This window comes from Paroedura picta, chromosome 9, assembly GCF_049243985.1.
Source record: "Paroedura picta isolate Pp20150507F chromosome 9, Ppicta_v3.0, whole genome shotgun sequence".
In the NCBI taxonomy this organism is placed as follows: domain Eukaryota; kingdom Metazoa; phylum Chordata; class Lepidosauria; order Squamata; family Gekkonidae; genus Paroedura; species Paroedura picta.
This window is the reverse complement of record NC_135377.1, coordinates 15360965-15376196: the sequence shown is the minus strand read 5'-3', so window position 1 is coordinate 15376196 and position 15232 is coordinate 15360965. Positions and strand designations below refer to the sequence as shown.

General features: G+C 45.5%; 1 protein-coding gene across 8 annotated transcripts in view; it reads right to left on the bottom strand.

Moving 5' to 3' along the window:
* The window catches only part of CSMD3 (CUB and Sushi multiple domains 3), a 675220-nt gene that overhangs the window by 71951 nt on the left and 588037 nt on the right, over positions 1–15232 (bottom strand). For all 8 annotated transcript variants that reach the window (XM_077351631.1, XM_077351632.1, XM_077351635.1 and 5 more), the window contains 3 exons: positions 8048–8221; positions 5094–5267; positions 3620–3805 (listed from right to left, as the gene is read on the bottom strand). In XM_077351631.1, the coding sequence (XP_077207746.1) occupies positions 3620–3805; positions 5094–5267; positions 8048–8221 (534 nt within the window). The remainder of the gene's footprint in view (positions 1–3619; positions 3806–5093; positions 5268–8047; positions 8222–15232) is intronic.

The following is a 15232-nucleotide window of genomic DNA, read 5'->3' as shown; positions in this document are numbered from 1 at the left end:
TTCAGAGCTCCTGCGGAAACTCTTCAGAGCTCCTCTTGGTAGGGAATCCCTGGATTAGGCCATAAGTAGAACTATGAGGGGAACAGTGTAGTTGCAAGTCTAATGCAAAATTGAAAAGCAACCTGAGGCAAGAAAAGAAAGAAAGAGGCTTGGCTCCCCCCCCCCTTCTGAACTACCCTAAGCACGTGCAGAACATTTTCCTGTTTCAATGGGGGGGGGGGGTGAGGAAGACCCGAATTCAAATCGATCTGAATTCAACAGGACTGACAATGGAATAAACAAAGTAAGTGCAGACTCTGCCCTAGTTTGAACACTTTTTTTGAGTGTGCAGAGATCATTGCACCCTGTTTGGGGCTAAGAACATGTTGAAACAGAACAAGCTGTTATTTACTCCAGCATCTTCCTTCCAATGGTGCCCAGCAACATGCTTCAGAAACTATAAGCAGGGTATGAAGGCCCTGTGGCTGTCCCTGTGGTTTGTCTCCACAATGTGGAGTTGGGACAAAAATACTGCCTCTGAACAACAATACTGCATTCGGCTTTCAAATAACAGTGATAGGCCTGCATTACATAAAATTGTCAAGTTTCCTTTTAAAGTCATCTGTAAAGGCTATCACCTCATGCCTAAATCTTCTGACAGCAAATTCTGTCCGAATTATGCCTTGTGTCTTCATTTTGGCTGACCTAAATATATTGCGGTGCATTAGTCAATCAATCCTATAACTGCATGTTTTTTAAAGTGGTTTTACAGACTCCGGAGACAGATTACCAAGATTCAGCTTGAATACCATTGCATAGATTAAGGCCTAGTAGTGCTGAGCTATACAGAATGAACATTAATACAACTTTTGTTGTTGAGAAGCCGAGTTGGGGGGGAGGGGGGAGGAGATGACTGCATGGAAATCAATGAATGTTTTGCTGAAATGTTGCTGGAACCAATCTTCCATGCTAGAAAAGCAAAGATTGAACAGATGATAATGACCAGTTTTAGCTCACCTGTTTTTAGACAACATAAATTAATCACACAATAAAGGTTCTTTCGCCTACTGTTACAGTACTAAAGCATGTACCACCTAGTATTCAGTGCCTTAAACATGGATCGCTGCAACTATTTACAATCCAATACTCCAATCTTAAAGATTGTGAACTAGAATATTGACTGGGAAGAAGACAGCAAAAGATAACATTCACATGCCGTTAACATGTGAAATAGGCAAAATTATCTTTTAGCCTGGCATAAAAGTTGCAAAAATATACTTGGGGTTTCACTGAAAAATTGTATTGTTAGGAACTGGGCGAAAAGGCAAAGAAAAAGGATGAATGGTTTAGAGCAGTGGTCCCCAACCTTTTTATCAGTGGGGACCGGTTAACACTTGACAATTTTACTTAGGCCAGGGGGGTCCCTGCTCCACCTGAGTCCCTGCTCCACTTGCTTTCCCGCCGGTGCTCCTGACTTCCTGCTGCCCGTTGGGGGGTGTTGTCAGGGGAGCCCCAGCCATGGCGGCCACTGGAGAGCTCCAAAGGTGAGCCGGTGGCAGAGTGGCAGGGCAGCCCCCGAGGCAGCAGCCAGGGAGGAGGACGAGGAGGAGCTGCGGCCCGATACCAACTCATCCATGGACTGGGACCGGTCCTCAGACCAGGGGTTGGGGACCACTGGTTTAGAGCATTATTCCTATGAAGCTTTCACTACTCTTTAGCCTAGAAAAAGCTGACTACTCAGGAATAAGGATACCATTAATTTCTCAGTGAACCTAATCTGCTGCGCAATTTACCAGCATTCATAATATAATTGTGAGATGATCAGGGATATGTTCAGATTGCAGTGCACAACCCGAACACCAGCTGAACAAGTTTCTAACTGCCTGTTGGACAGAAGCCAATTCATAGCTGGTCAAGGGATCAGCTGGGAGTTGGGTTCTAATCTCCACCCCTCCTGAGTTCACCTAACAAAATAACTATATAGTGAAACTGTGAAAGGGAAGGTAGAAGGAACGCTGTTAAGGGGGAGGCAATTTTCTTTTTTTTTGAAATTCACTTTTGTAAATATAGTCACTGAGTCCCCCTTTTCTCTTTTCCCCCCTCTTTCAATAGGTTCTTGTCTTTCATTCCTTCTTGCAGAGAAATCAATGTCCTTTTTGTAACTTCAGCCCTTCAGCCGTATTACGTTGCATATAAAAAAGAGTGGTGCTATAGCAAGAAGACAGGACATTTTAGGGAGACATTGCCTGCCTCTGAGCCTCTACAGTAAAATTCTGAAATTTTGCAGCATTTTCCTGCCCTTCAGCTCTTCAGGTATCTCTTTGATGAAAAGGACATTAGATAGAAAATCCAATTCCTACTAAGAGGAGAAACGGGTTGTTGGATTTGAGTAAAGAGGAATTATGTAAAGAGGGATTAAGAGAATATGTTTCAGCGATACATCATCATGGACCCTCGGACTCATTCTGGCTATACAAAGGGTGCTTCTACTCACACAAGATTTCCCCCTTCCCACTGCAAACCCCATGCAGCCCCTATAGGTCTACCAACCCACCCTGCTCAGAGCAGAACATTGGGTGACATGAAAGGCTGCAGTCAGATGGTGAAGATAGGAAAGTTCTGTTCCACAAGCACTGTTAGCCTGTGAGATTTAACCCATAGTTTTTAAAGGTAGTTATAAGGGATGTTGCTAAGAGCCATTATTATAAATATCACAAAGATGAAAAGGGGGTAACCAGCTAGCCAAGATGTATCACTATTTTGTAAACTACTTAAAATACATGTAGCAATGAACGTTCTGGATCCATCAAGCCTTTTTATTCAATCTCACCTAATTCCCTGCTTTACTCCATCCCCCAGCACACGACCTTTTAAACATGTGTGTAAAGTGCCATTGTCACAGATGATTTATGATGACCCCAGCAACAGGAGTCTAAGGCAAGTGAGAAGCAGAGAGGGTTTGCCATAGCCATTCACAGTTGAATCTCCCTTGGTGGTGTCCTTTCAAAGAACTGGTCCTGTTTACTCGGAGATCTGATTAGATCAGTCTATCCCTCCCTTCCTTTTTAAACATGCAGGTCCCATAATACCCAAAAGGGCCTTTTTGGTGGTTAGTGGGGACCCCCTCCTCCCTTTTGTATAAGTGGAATAGCTGGATGGATCTATCCCAAAAATATTTGGCAACACCAATATTATTATAGTCAAAATATGAGAAAGGGATTCAACTGGTACCAGACCTTTTCTATTAAAATACCTTTAAACCTTGTAATACATTTAAACCTATTTTCTCTGCAGTACAGCTGTGATCCATAAACAGTTTCCAAAGAATATTTCCCATAACACTGGTTGTGTGGTCATAGTGAAGAAACAGAAGGGACGTGATCACAATGAAGGAGGAGAATATTAGATTATGCATTCACTATAATTGATGAGAAGGAATGCCCAGTGACAAATGACGGTGGATGATCTTAGATGCAACAGATTTTTGATACAACTAACCATTCTGTGTAGGGAAAAATGATAAACTTTGCATGGGATGATCAGACCCCATAATTTTGCTGCCTGGACATGATGAAAAATGCTACAAAGCTGTCCTGCTCACTTTAGCAAGCAATTATGTACACATTTCTAAAATACTTACTAATGCATTCTGGCAAAGGTTTATCCCAGTGACCATTTGGTTGACAGACTAAAACTGAAGATCCAAATAAAAAATATCCAGGATTGCAGTCATAAAAAACAACAGTGCCGTAAGTAAAATTCCCATGCTCAATTTTACTTTCTCTTATGGAATTTGCAGGAATTCCTGGATCAGTACAGTTGACCACTGGAAAAGAAAAAAAATAACCACACAAGAGTACACATATATTAAACCCTGGACCATTTCCACTCTCAGAAAGGAATTTTGACTTTTTGACAGTGCAATCCTAAACTAAGTTACAGCCTTCTAAATCCATTAATGGGTTTTTGATTGTCGTGTGAAAGATTTGATAATTATGTACATGAGAGTAAGTGGGAAGGTGATTCTGTCCAAAGTGAAATTCCAGCAATGGGTAACTGTATCAGTGTTAGTCCCAGCCTATTAGGAATGTGAATGTTTTGCTTTTCAATTGTAATTTTTTGTATCATTTTACTTTGATTCAACCTTACATTTCCTAGACTTCACTGTGATATAGGTTTTTACTTCCAGTAATTTTAATGGAGCTTTCCAAAATAATAAAAAAGTGAATCTTCTAAATAGCAGAGCATTGGAGTAACTCCAGAATGTCCTATAGGCATCAACTCTGTAAAAGGGGAAACTTCAGAGGTCATCCACTGCAGCTTATACAGAATCAAGACAGCTATCCCTGAACCACTGAGCCAGCAATGATTGATGGAGACATAGTGCAAAGAAAAAGTATCAGCACAATTCTCTTCTATTGCAGAATTTCTTTGACTTGGAGGAATGGGCAGTTGTAATAACAGTTTCATATTTCCTGGATGTGTCCCACTCCCTCTAAACCAGATGGCTGAGTTCCAGGGAGCTGATTGAATGAAACTCAATTCCTTCATTTGCTGATATTTCCATTAATTTTCATAACGAATGAATTTCACAAATGATTTCCCCCCTTCCTCCTTCCTTTGGAAATGAACATTCATACAAATGACGATTTTACATTCAACATTATCTTAAAAATCTACCACAGGTTATACATAGTCCTTGTTGGAAGTAAAAAAATATAATCTATAAGCACTTAATTCATTTTAACTAAAAGAGCCTATGTTATCAGACCAAAGTACTTCAGTTGACAACACAGAAGTCCTTGGACCAATTTTCTGCATGTAGATTTAGAGGGTCTGACAGGGTCTTTTTCCCCTTCATTTTCAAGGGGCTGTTGTAATAAGGGGAGTAGAAAAGTCCTGGTATCCCCGTGGCACTCTGCATGTGACTTTCAAATCCAAGCCATTATTTTTGAAGAGCAGAAAATTTTCCATCTTCAAAGACCTGTTGCCTTCCCCTGCCCCAAGCTGCTTTTTAAAAGAGTGCTTAGGACAGATATTCACAGCATGCTTTCCAATTTGCTGTCTCTTCTTCATCTAAAGCAAGCCGTCCTTCCCAGATAATCAGTTCTTACCTTTACATATCGGGGGTGGATGACTCCACTGTCTGTTTGCTTGGCATTGGGCTTTTGTTGGTCCCTGCATGACATAGCCAGTGTTGCAAGAGAATGTCACAACATCGTGGAAGTTGAAACCGTTCCCACTCGTTCGTCCGTAAATGGGACTACCAGGATGACCGCAACTAACAGCTAGCATCAGAAACAATAAAGCAAGGAAGAGTATTGTTATCACTTTTCACTGTATCAAAAAATTAATAGTGATTTTGCATTGTTTGTTTGTTTGTTAGTTTTTTTGTGGTGCAACAAAAATGCCCTATCCTCATTTCCGGTTTCATGCTCTCAAACAGAAAACACATCTATGACCATATGCTGGAAAGTAACAAGTGCTGAGAAAGGAGGCAAACGAACTACAGGGTTTTAAGACCATGGATTATGCCAGCAATAGCTCTCATGTCATTTTTGTAGAGGTTCAAGATCTTCCGAGGTTGCGCCAAAATTTGAGGAGCTGCACTCCACAACCTCCCTTTTCTCTTAGGACTGGTCTGTGGCTGTCAGATGATAGCATACAGTTTAATAACTTAGAGGTGAGGGGAAAGAACTATTGAACCTGGTGTCTTATTTCGACTCCTCTTGGTACCTTGAGCATGAAGCAGTTCTCATCCACTTTGTGTTCCAGTCCCTCTCTTTCATTTCTGTGAGAAATGGCACAACCATGCTTATATGGAACTGAAGAAATCATTATGATTTCTTCAAAACAGCTTTAACCTCTGAGTTCTCCATGAGAATCTTCCCAAAAAATCTCAGGTCTCTTAATCCACAGGTTACAGCTGAGTGTGTGGATTCTATTCAATTTTCATGTGCCCAGTGTCAAATATGGATCGAGGTCATGACTTGGAGAAGGGGTTTCAGCCTAACCCAATTTTCCTGATCAGAAACAATTGGGAGTGGGGCTGAAGAACGGCCTATGGGAGAAACCCATGTGTACATGCAGGTTCCAGTCTTGATCTAAATGGGGCACCATGTGCATGAGAACTGAGGTTAGCCCACAGCACACATCTGTTACACAGGGTGGGGACCTGGGTCCAATTTATATTTTCCATAACATGTGAACTGGATTATGTGAGAGGTCTGATGGAACCAGTGGAAGAATTTCTAGGGGACTTAAAGGATTTTTTTTTAATTGGGAGTCCCACTTCTCCTTTTTTTTTTTTTTAGTGATAGCTGGGTTAATCTGTCTGTGTTACATTTTCATTTTGAGGCTCAGATTATATGGTCAGAATTATTAGAACAAAGAGTTTGGAGGGATGCTATCGATCCTTCCAAGACTGATTTATCTAGGTGCAGGGTTAACAAGGCCTTGGGAAAAATTTTAACTGGGTGGTGTTCCTATTATTAGACATCCTGATATATCTCACCAACTTGAAGCAATCTATCAAACAAATGGAGGGCATTTATCCGACTGGGGATGTGACTTACGGTTACACAGCATGAGGACGGCTTTGGTGGAGTGGCTGCAGCTCTAGGAGGTTGGCAGGAACACAGGCCTTATGGCCTGCGGTGGGTTGGAATGGAGAGAATCATTTTGGGGGAAACAGGTTTGTGCATCTGCTTCCCTCCGTCTTTGGGGGTCTCATTAAGAGATCGGCACGTATGCGAGCGGAATGCCAACCCAGCTGGGTAGGCAGACTCGCATTGCCAGGTGATTTGGGGAGATAGACAGAAGCTTACACCCATTGTATCCCCGTTAAGCCACCTTCCTGGGGTGGGTTTCAGATGGCAAGGAGTGCCATGCTAATAGGCTGACGCCTAGGCTGGTTCTCCAGGGCGCCATCTGATTCCTTGGGTTATTCATGGTCAGCTGACTGGTTCACGGTTGGATTCTTCCTCATGCCATGCCAACTCTCCTTGCTAGGAGGGAAATAAAGCTGTGGCCTTATTATTCCAAACATCTTGTGTGGTGTCTTCTTCCTGTGAGCTACACATCTGCAATCTTGCCAGGCAATAAGTAACTGAGACAAACTGTTGCTGGTTTCATTTCCCAGTACAGTATTAGACTGGCCCGGTTCCCCAGATTGTTCCATCCTATGCCCAATTATCCATCTGCGCCCTTTTGCCCATCCAGTGGGCCTGTGTGGGAACAGCTGTTATTTATTATATCATCACCATTGTGAGTACGTTTATGGGGTTTTTAATGACTGTCTATGAGAGCGGCAGTCATACAAATTGAAACAACAACAACAACAACAATAATCCTTATCCATTGTTGTTCCTCTATATATTTATGAAACAGCCAAGGGGGTGGGACGTGTCCGGCTGTCCAAGTTAGAATACAGCCAATCAGGGTGCAGCCAGCTTTGCCGTGATTGGGCCTGACCCTGCAGCTCCTGCCCTCCGTCCCTGGACTCTAGCTCCTTTGCTCTCAGATGCCTCAGTGCCTGGAGCTAGCAGCAGGTAAGGGGAGAGGCCCTGGGCAAAGGGCCGTGGTGGAGGGCTTGCTAACGAGGGCCTCTTGGCCTGCTAGGCTGGGCCTGCTGATGAGGGCCTCCTGGCCTGCTGACTGCCTGCTAAGGAGCCCCCCTCCCAGGCCTCCTAACAAGCTGCCCAGCCCCCCCCCCCCCCCGCCCACCCCACTTGATCTGGCTGCGAGCTGCAGCCCAAAGCCACCTTAAGCTGTCTGGCTGGGGGAGGGGGCCCTTTCAAGGCCCGTTCTTAGGAATGGGCTTTGAAGCTAGTAATAATAATAAAGGCTAGGCAGAATCCCAACAGGTGATATAATGCTAGAGAGAGGGTTAACGTTTTTTTTTTCTTTCAAAAATACTGTTATATAGGCTGATCTACTGAAACATGACGTTTCCTGAAAAACAGCCTTTAGTATGCAGAACAATAAACTGTTCACTTTAACGCCACCCTTTTACCAAATTAGTAGAAGCAGAACATGCACCATGCAAACTGCTGCCATCCTTACTTACGCACACAGGCTGGAAGTTGACCAGACCAATTGTGATCTTGCTGGCATATTCGTACAGATGAACCAATCAATCGAAAGCCAGGGTTGCACTGGTATACCACGGTGTCTCTGTACCCATAATTTTCTCCAATTACTTGACCATTGACTATAAGATCTGGAATGCCACAATGTCCCGCTAAAAGAAAGAATGATAATGATAGATTAATATGCATATGCACTGAAGTTTTAATCTTACAAATATTGGTCTTGGATTACATTCAGATTCTGTTTTTATTCCAAGAAGATCAGGGCAGAATGCAGTTTCCAGTGAAAAGGTGGACTAAAATAAAGCAAATAAAATTGTCCTCACAACCTTACAAAGTGTGTTGAACTGAAAGACTGCATCTGACTTAAGGCCACCCAGTGAGCTTCTTGGCTGTACTGGAATTTGAAGCCAGGCCTCTACCGTCCAAGGTGAACATTCAAGCTACTACACCAAATCTCCTATGATTTCTTTGAAACATCTTCCTTGAACAAGAAACATGAAAGTCAGTGTTTCGGAGTGGTTAGGGTGCTGGATTTAGATCAGTGTGTCCCACAAAGACAATAATTAACCATGGGCTGGTCCACTCTCAGGCTAATTATTATTATTATTATTATTATATTTATATTTATACCCCGCCTCCCCCCGAAGGCTCGAGGCGGCTTACATAAACCCGTCCCCTAAAACCATAAAATGACAATAAAAACCAATTATTTACAATAATTGTAACAGCGATGGCGTAGCCTACTCATTTGCTCTCCGCATCCTCATCTACGGTGGGGGGTGACGCTCTCTACCACCAGTTTGTGAGGGGGGGGGCTGATCTTCTTTCCGCCCGGCCTCAGTTATAAGCCTGGCGGAAGAGCTCCGTCTTACAGGCCTTGCGGAATGCTGGTAATTCCCGCAGGGCCCTCAGCTCTTCCGGGAGCTCATTCCACCAGGTTGGGGCCAGGACCGAAAAGGCCCTGGCCCTAGTCGAGGCCAGGCGGGCTTCCTTGGGGCCGGGAACGACCAGTAGGTTAGCCCCCGCAGAGCGTAAAGCCCTGCGGGGGATATAGGGCAAAAGGCGGTCCCTCATATATGCTGGGCCTAGACCACGGATGGCCTTGAAGGTCAAAACCAAAACCTTGAACCTGATCCGGAAGGCGACCGGTAACCAATGCAGCTGCCTCAGAACTGGCTGGATGTGAGCCCTCCATGGTGTAGCTGTGAGGACTCTAGCAGCCGCATTTTGGACGAGTTGCAGTTTCCGGATCAAGCCCAGAGGCAGGCCGGTGTAGAGCGAGTTACAGAAATCTAGTCTAGAGGTGACCGTCGCATGGATCACTGTGGCCAGGTGTTCAGAGGACAGATAGGGCGCTAGTAGCCGAGCCTGGCGAAGATGGAAAAATGCCCGGCTAGCTACCTGTTTAACCTGTGCCTCGAGTGTTAGTGAGGCATCGATGGTCACCCCTAAATTCCTGGCCTGAGATGCGATATTAAGTTGCGTCCCGGCCAGAAAGGGTAAGCGCGCTTCCTGATCTGCCCCCCTACGGCCCAACCACAGAACCTCCGTCTTGGAGGGGTTGAGTTTCAGGCGACTCTGCTCGAGCCATCCAGCTACGGCTTCCAAACATCTGGCAAATGGATCTGGGGGGGAGTCCGGGTGGCCATCCATGAGGAGAAAGAGCTGGGTGTCATCAGCGTACTGGTGGCAACCCAGCCCATAGCTCCGTACCAGTTGAGCCAGAGGGTGCATAAAGATGTTAAATAATGTAGGAGAGAGCACCGAGCCCTGTGGGACCCCACAAGGGAGCCGGTAAGGGCCCGATACTTCCTCTCCCACGGCTACCCTCTGTGTCCGGTTTTGGAGGAAGGAGCGTATCCAGCGTAACGCTGTACCCCTTATCCCCGTACCGGCAAGGCGGCTCGCTAGCAGCTCGTGATCGACCACGTCAAACGCGGCCGACAGATCTAAAAGAACTAGCACAGCAGAGCCACCTCGGTCAAGCTGGCGACGAAGGTCATCCAACAAGGAGACCAACACAGTCTCCACCCCATGACCAGGGAGGAAGCCAGACTGGTATGGATCGAGTGCCGAAGTATCTTCCAGGAACGCTAGGAGCTGGTCCGCCGCAGCCCTTTCCACCACCTTACCCAGGAACGCTAGATGCGCTACTGGGCGGTAGCTTGCAGGGTCATGTGGGTCCAGGGATGGCTTCTTGAGGAGAGGGCACACCATCGCCTCCTTCAGCACCTCAGGAAACTCCCCCAACTGGAGAGAGCAGTTAACAATATCCCTGAGCTGCTCACCTATCCGTCCATCCCTCCCCTTAAGGAGCCAAGACGGACAGGGATCAAGGGGGCAGGTGGTTGCCCTCATCCTCCCCAGCAACCCGTCCACTTCGGATAAAGAGAGCCGCCTGAAGCCATCAAACGTTACCTCCAAAGGCGGCCAATGGGCCTCTAGTTCATTAACTGTATTAACTGTAGCTGGAAGGGAGTGGCGGAGCGACAAGACTTTATCCGCGAAATGGCTCGCAAATGCCTCACAGCTGATGGTCAAATTCCTACTATTTTGGCGCCCATCTTCCAGGGCGGTAAGAGATCTAACAACCCTAAATAGTTGAGCTGGGCGAGAGCTAGCGGATGCAATTTCCGCGGCAAAGAATTCACGTTTAGCCGCTTTCACTGCCATCTCATACGCCCTCATAAACGTGCGATGAGATGTTCTTGTAGCCTCGTCACGGGCCTTCCGCCACACTCGCTCTAGTCGTCTCAATTCCCTCTTCTTCTCCCGGAGCTCCCCAGTATACCAGGGTGCCCGTTTGAGTCGAGGGCAGAGAAGACGTCTAGGAGCAATCTCATCTATGGCAGCCGACAGGCGGGACTGCCAGTCCTCCACCATGGCCGCTAACGAGATGCCGGGAGGTTTCGGGTCCCGCAGAGCATTCTGGAAACCAATTGGATCCATGAGTCTCCTTGGGCGGGCAAAAATGCGCCCGCCGCCCAACTGGGGAGGGGGTGGGGTCTTGATCCGAGCCCGCAGGGCATAATGGTCTGACCATGGTACGGCCAAAGCTGTATCCAGAACCACCTCTATCCCTGCCCCAAAGATCAGGTCGAGGGTGTGGCCGGCCTGATGGGTGGGCCCAGCAACAAATTGCGAGAGCCCCAGCGTCGCCATGGCCGACACTAGGTCCGAGCCAAGTCCTGGGGGCAGCGCGTCCGCATGGACATTGAAGTCCCCCAAGATTATAAGCCTGGGGTACTGCAAGGCCCAGGCGGCCACCGCCTCCAGCAGGCTCGGCAGGACATCTGGTTGGGCGTTGGGCGGACGGTATACCAACCAGATGGCCAAACTCTCGACCGAGTCCAACCCAATACCGACGCACTCCACTCCCCTGATGTCTGGGGCCGGGAGAGCCCTGTAGGAGAAATCCTCCCGGACCAAGATTGCCACCCCCCCTCCCCTCCTATGGACCCGGGATTGGTGCAGGACCGCAAACCCTGGGGGGGCAAGTTCCTTTAAGGCGACTGTTTCGCCACCCCTCGCCCAGGTCTCAGTCACACACGCAAGGTCGGCCCCAGACTCCGCGAAAAATTGTTGCAGAGTTGAGGCCTTGTTGTTGATTGACCTTGCATTGCACAGGACCAAGACCGGGTCCACCCTTGCCTCCTCCCCCGTATATTTGGGGATGGGACGGAGGTTAGAAGGGCAGCGAGCACGCCTCGGGCGTCTGCCGTGTAACCACGGCTTGGCCCAAGGACTAACACAAGTGCTCTCTGACCTTCTCTTGTCTAACCTCCTCCCCCAGCCATATCGCCCTTGACCCATTATGGACGAGATCCCGGCCCCAACTTGGGCCCCCCCTCGTGGTGGTACCCCTCCAATCATACTCCCAGGGGAACAACCCTCAGCTAACTAGCTGCCCTAGAACCCTAGCACTAATACTCCTAGGTTGCACTGAATATCCCACCCTAGCCCCCCCAACCCACTTCCACCCACTAAACCCACCCTAACCTCCCTCCCTAACCTTATCTCTGCAAGCCAGCAGTCCTATTTCACCAGCAGGCTAGGGCCTAGTCAGATCCCGCCTCGAGGGGGTTCTCACGACCTTGCCCCCCACTGGTTCCAATAGATCCCTGCTAGGGCACCTTAACTTATCTAATTCCCCGTAGATGACCTTGAGTATGCCCGTATTCTTATCCTTATCTTGCCCCTCCCCCTCAACCCCCTAATGAGCTGATTCGTGCAGGTGCTGAGTCCAATTTCCACTTTAGTCGGTCGCCTGCTTCCAATGGTAACTCCAGGAGGCAGCTGTTTTGCTAGTCCAGCAGAATGATCCTGATAATCTTGAATGATTATTCTGGAGGCCAGTAGATGACGCTGGAGGTCCAGGGCTGCGTTTCTAACCCCTAATCTAACCCCTTACTTTTTTTTGAGGATGAAATTCGGCAACCTTTCTGTACTCCATCCTCGGGGCTGTGGACACAGGCCGAGCTACAAAAAACAAGCATGAGTTTGCCACTTTAAGCTCAATCACTGTTAAAGTGCTACCTTTCCAACTGATACAGGTGACAAATCACAAAGTTGGTACCAACTCCCTTATATTTAAGGCACATCTATACAACTTGTGAATCCCACACAGACAGAAGCTATTAGTCATGTAGAATAACTAATTAGGGTATCAGGAAACCTCCTGCTGTCTGCCTGGCATCAGAACAAACAAACAAAAAAGGTTGTTAAACACCTGGCGGATGCTTACCTGGTCTCTTGTACGGTTTTCTAGGTCACAACATGTCTCATTTAAATACATATCTTTCTGTCCCTTGTGGTATAAAGCCTCAAAATTGTGGATGTGAAAGCATATAGCCATCATACATATTTATTCCCTAAAATATACTCGGAATTAACACAGTTTGGGGCTTTGGTCATTCAAAACTAAACTTCATTTCAGAGGGTTTCCCACTAAGATGTTTCAGGAAACTACAGAACCAGCCCTCTGTCAATCTCTCATATGTAACACAATCACACGTTCTGTCTCTCTCTATATATATCCAAAGATATAACAGCCTGTCCTAATGAATGGAGAATTTGTGGATTCTCCATTTTGAAGACAAGATCTGGCCTAGGAGAGTGAAGAGAGGCGTTTCTGAAAGGAAGGGGTTTGGGGATTATGGGAATCACTTCCATTTAGAGTGATTCCCATAACCAAGGAAATTATGTTCTCACTCTGCATGTCTTGGGGAATGCATTATGCATTAGGCACTGAAAAAGATGCAGAAAGATTTTAAACAATGCAATAATAGAATTATTACAGATATCTGCTGTTTATTGCTTTGCCATTGCAGTATGGCTTGTTCAGTTTCCTTGGATTTCAGTGTCTTGGAACTGATTCCTCTCTGCCTTTTCTTTCTAAGCTGTCTGTGTTGAAAAGAATCTCAAAGTGCCACTGTGACATTGTCGGGAATACGAAAACACCGGCTACAGTAAAGCATGGCTGCACACCACACGTTTTATGGTCTCGTCTGCTGTTAATGGTCTTTCAGTGCTTCCATTTTAAACTCTAATTTTCAGATCTCTAAAAATCATTTGATTCCTAACGTTTAACTCCATTCTACCAGGATATTTTAAAAGTTACACAACTATTGTTCAATTTGAAAAATAGATGCTCAGTCTTGGTCATTTCTTTGTTGGCCAATAGAGCCTTCTCACAATAGAAGTTTCAACTTTATATGACAAAGATATTTCTACAGTACAGGGGTGGGGGAAAGAACAAATTATTTTATTCAGTAATATGGAGAATGCACATACCAAATAACTTTAAAAAAATAAACATGCCACTTCATATAACCAGCATTAGCATCTGGAAGGATGCCGAAAAGCAGATCAATTTTATTCATAATTTAGACAAGAAAATTCCTTTCTATCCAGCTGAGTTTTCACTGCCTAAGCTATCGTTCTGACCTCAAAATGTCTGGTGGTTCAAAGCCTGATTCGATGGGATGACGGGTGGGCAAATCCAGCAGCTGGGGTAGTCATTTTTAAAGTCAGATGTAAGAAATGCAGTCTCTCAAAACTCTCAGAAGTATGTTGAAAGCTTTTTTCCTGGGTAATAATGTACCATGTTTGTAATCGAGATTGACAAATGCACAGTATCTCTCATATTATTATTTCAGGCTTTGCTTCAGGGAGGTAAGGGTAAACCATTTCGCCTCCCCTGTTGTCTTCCGACAGCCACACTGTGAAACACTTTAGGCTAAAGGGGAGGGGGGAATTGAGCCCATCAATACCCTAAGTTCATGGGATTTGAACCCAGGTTTTCCCAGTCCAAGTACAAGTCCTTACCACACTAGATCATTACCCCAACTATCCTAAATAGAACACTCATTTGGAATAAAAAAAACCCAGACTTTTACACCCTTCAAGCTATCACAACGATCTTTCAGCTATATTCAGCTGGCCACTAGCACCTTACAGACCAACATTATTTTGGGTGAATAAGCTTTCAATGTCAAAGTTCCCTTCATCAGGGAGTTTTGACTCTTGAAAACCTATACCCCCAAAATTGTGTTGGTCCCTAAGGTATTACTAGACTCAAATCTATGTATTCTACTGCAGACAGCCCACTACCCTCTGAAATCTTTGAAGAGTCATATTGGTTAGGTGGAAAGTAATCTAGTTTACAGCAAGTGGTGTTTTTTTTTTAATTGACATTAGCCTGGTATAAGTTATTATCTGTAAATGGTTAGTAATGTGATACTGTAACTTAAAAAAACAAAAAAACCCTGTATTAGATTCTGGCCTATCCACATTTAAAAAGAAACCTCCTACTTAGCAGCAAAATGTGCAATACATTTGAAACAGGAAATTTATTATTTATTCTTGTATTTCAGACTATATATGTGAATGTATATGTTGGCAATCAAAACAAATCTCACCCCTCTCCTTTATGCACACGTTGGATAATGCACTTTCAATGCACTTTAGAAGTAGATTATCCTGTTCTGCACAGGAAAATCCAGCTGCAAAAGCACACTGAAAGTGCATTATCTAATGGGTGCATTATTTATTCACAAGTTGGAAACAGTGGATATTTTGAAAACAGTGCTGAGCAAATCTGTGCTGAGCAAATCTCTGCTGAGCAAATCTATTCTTTATACAATTGATGCTGAGGATGA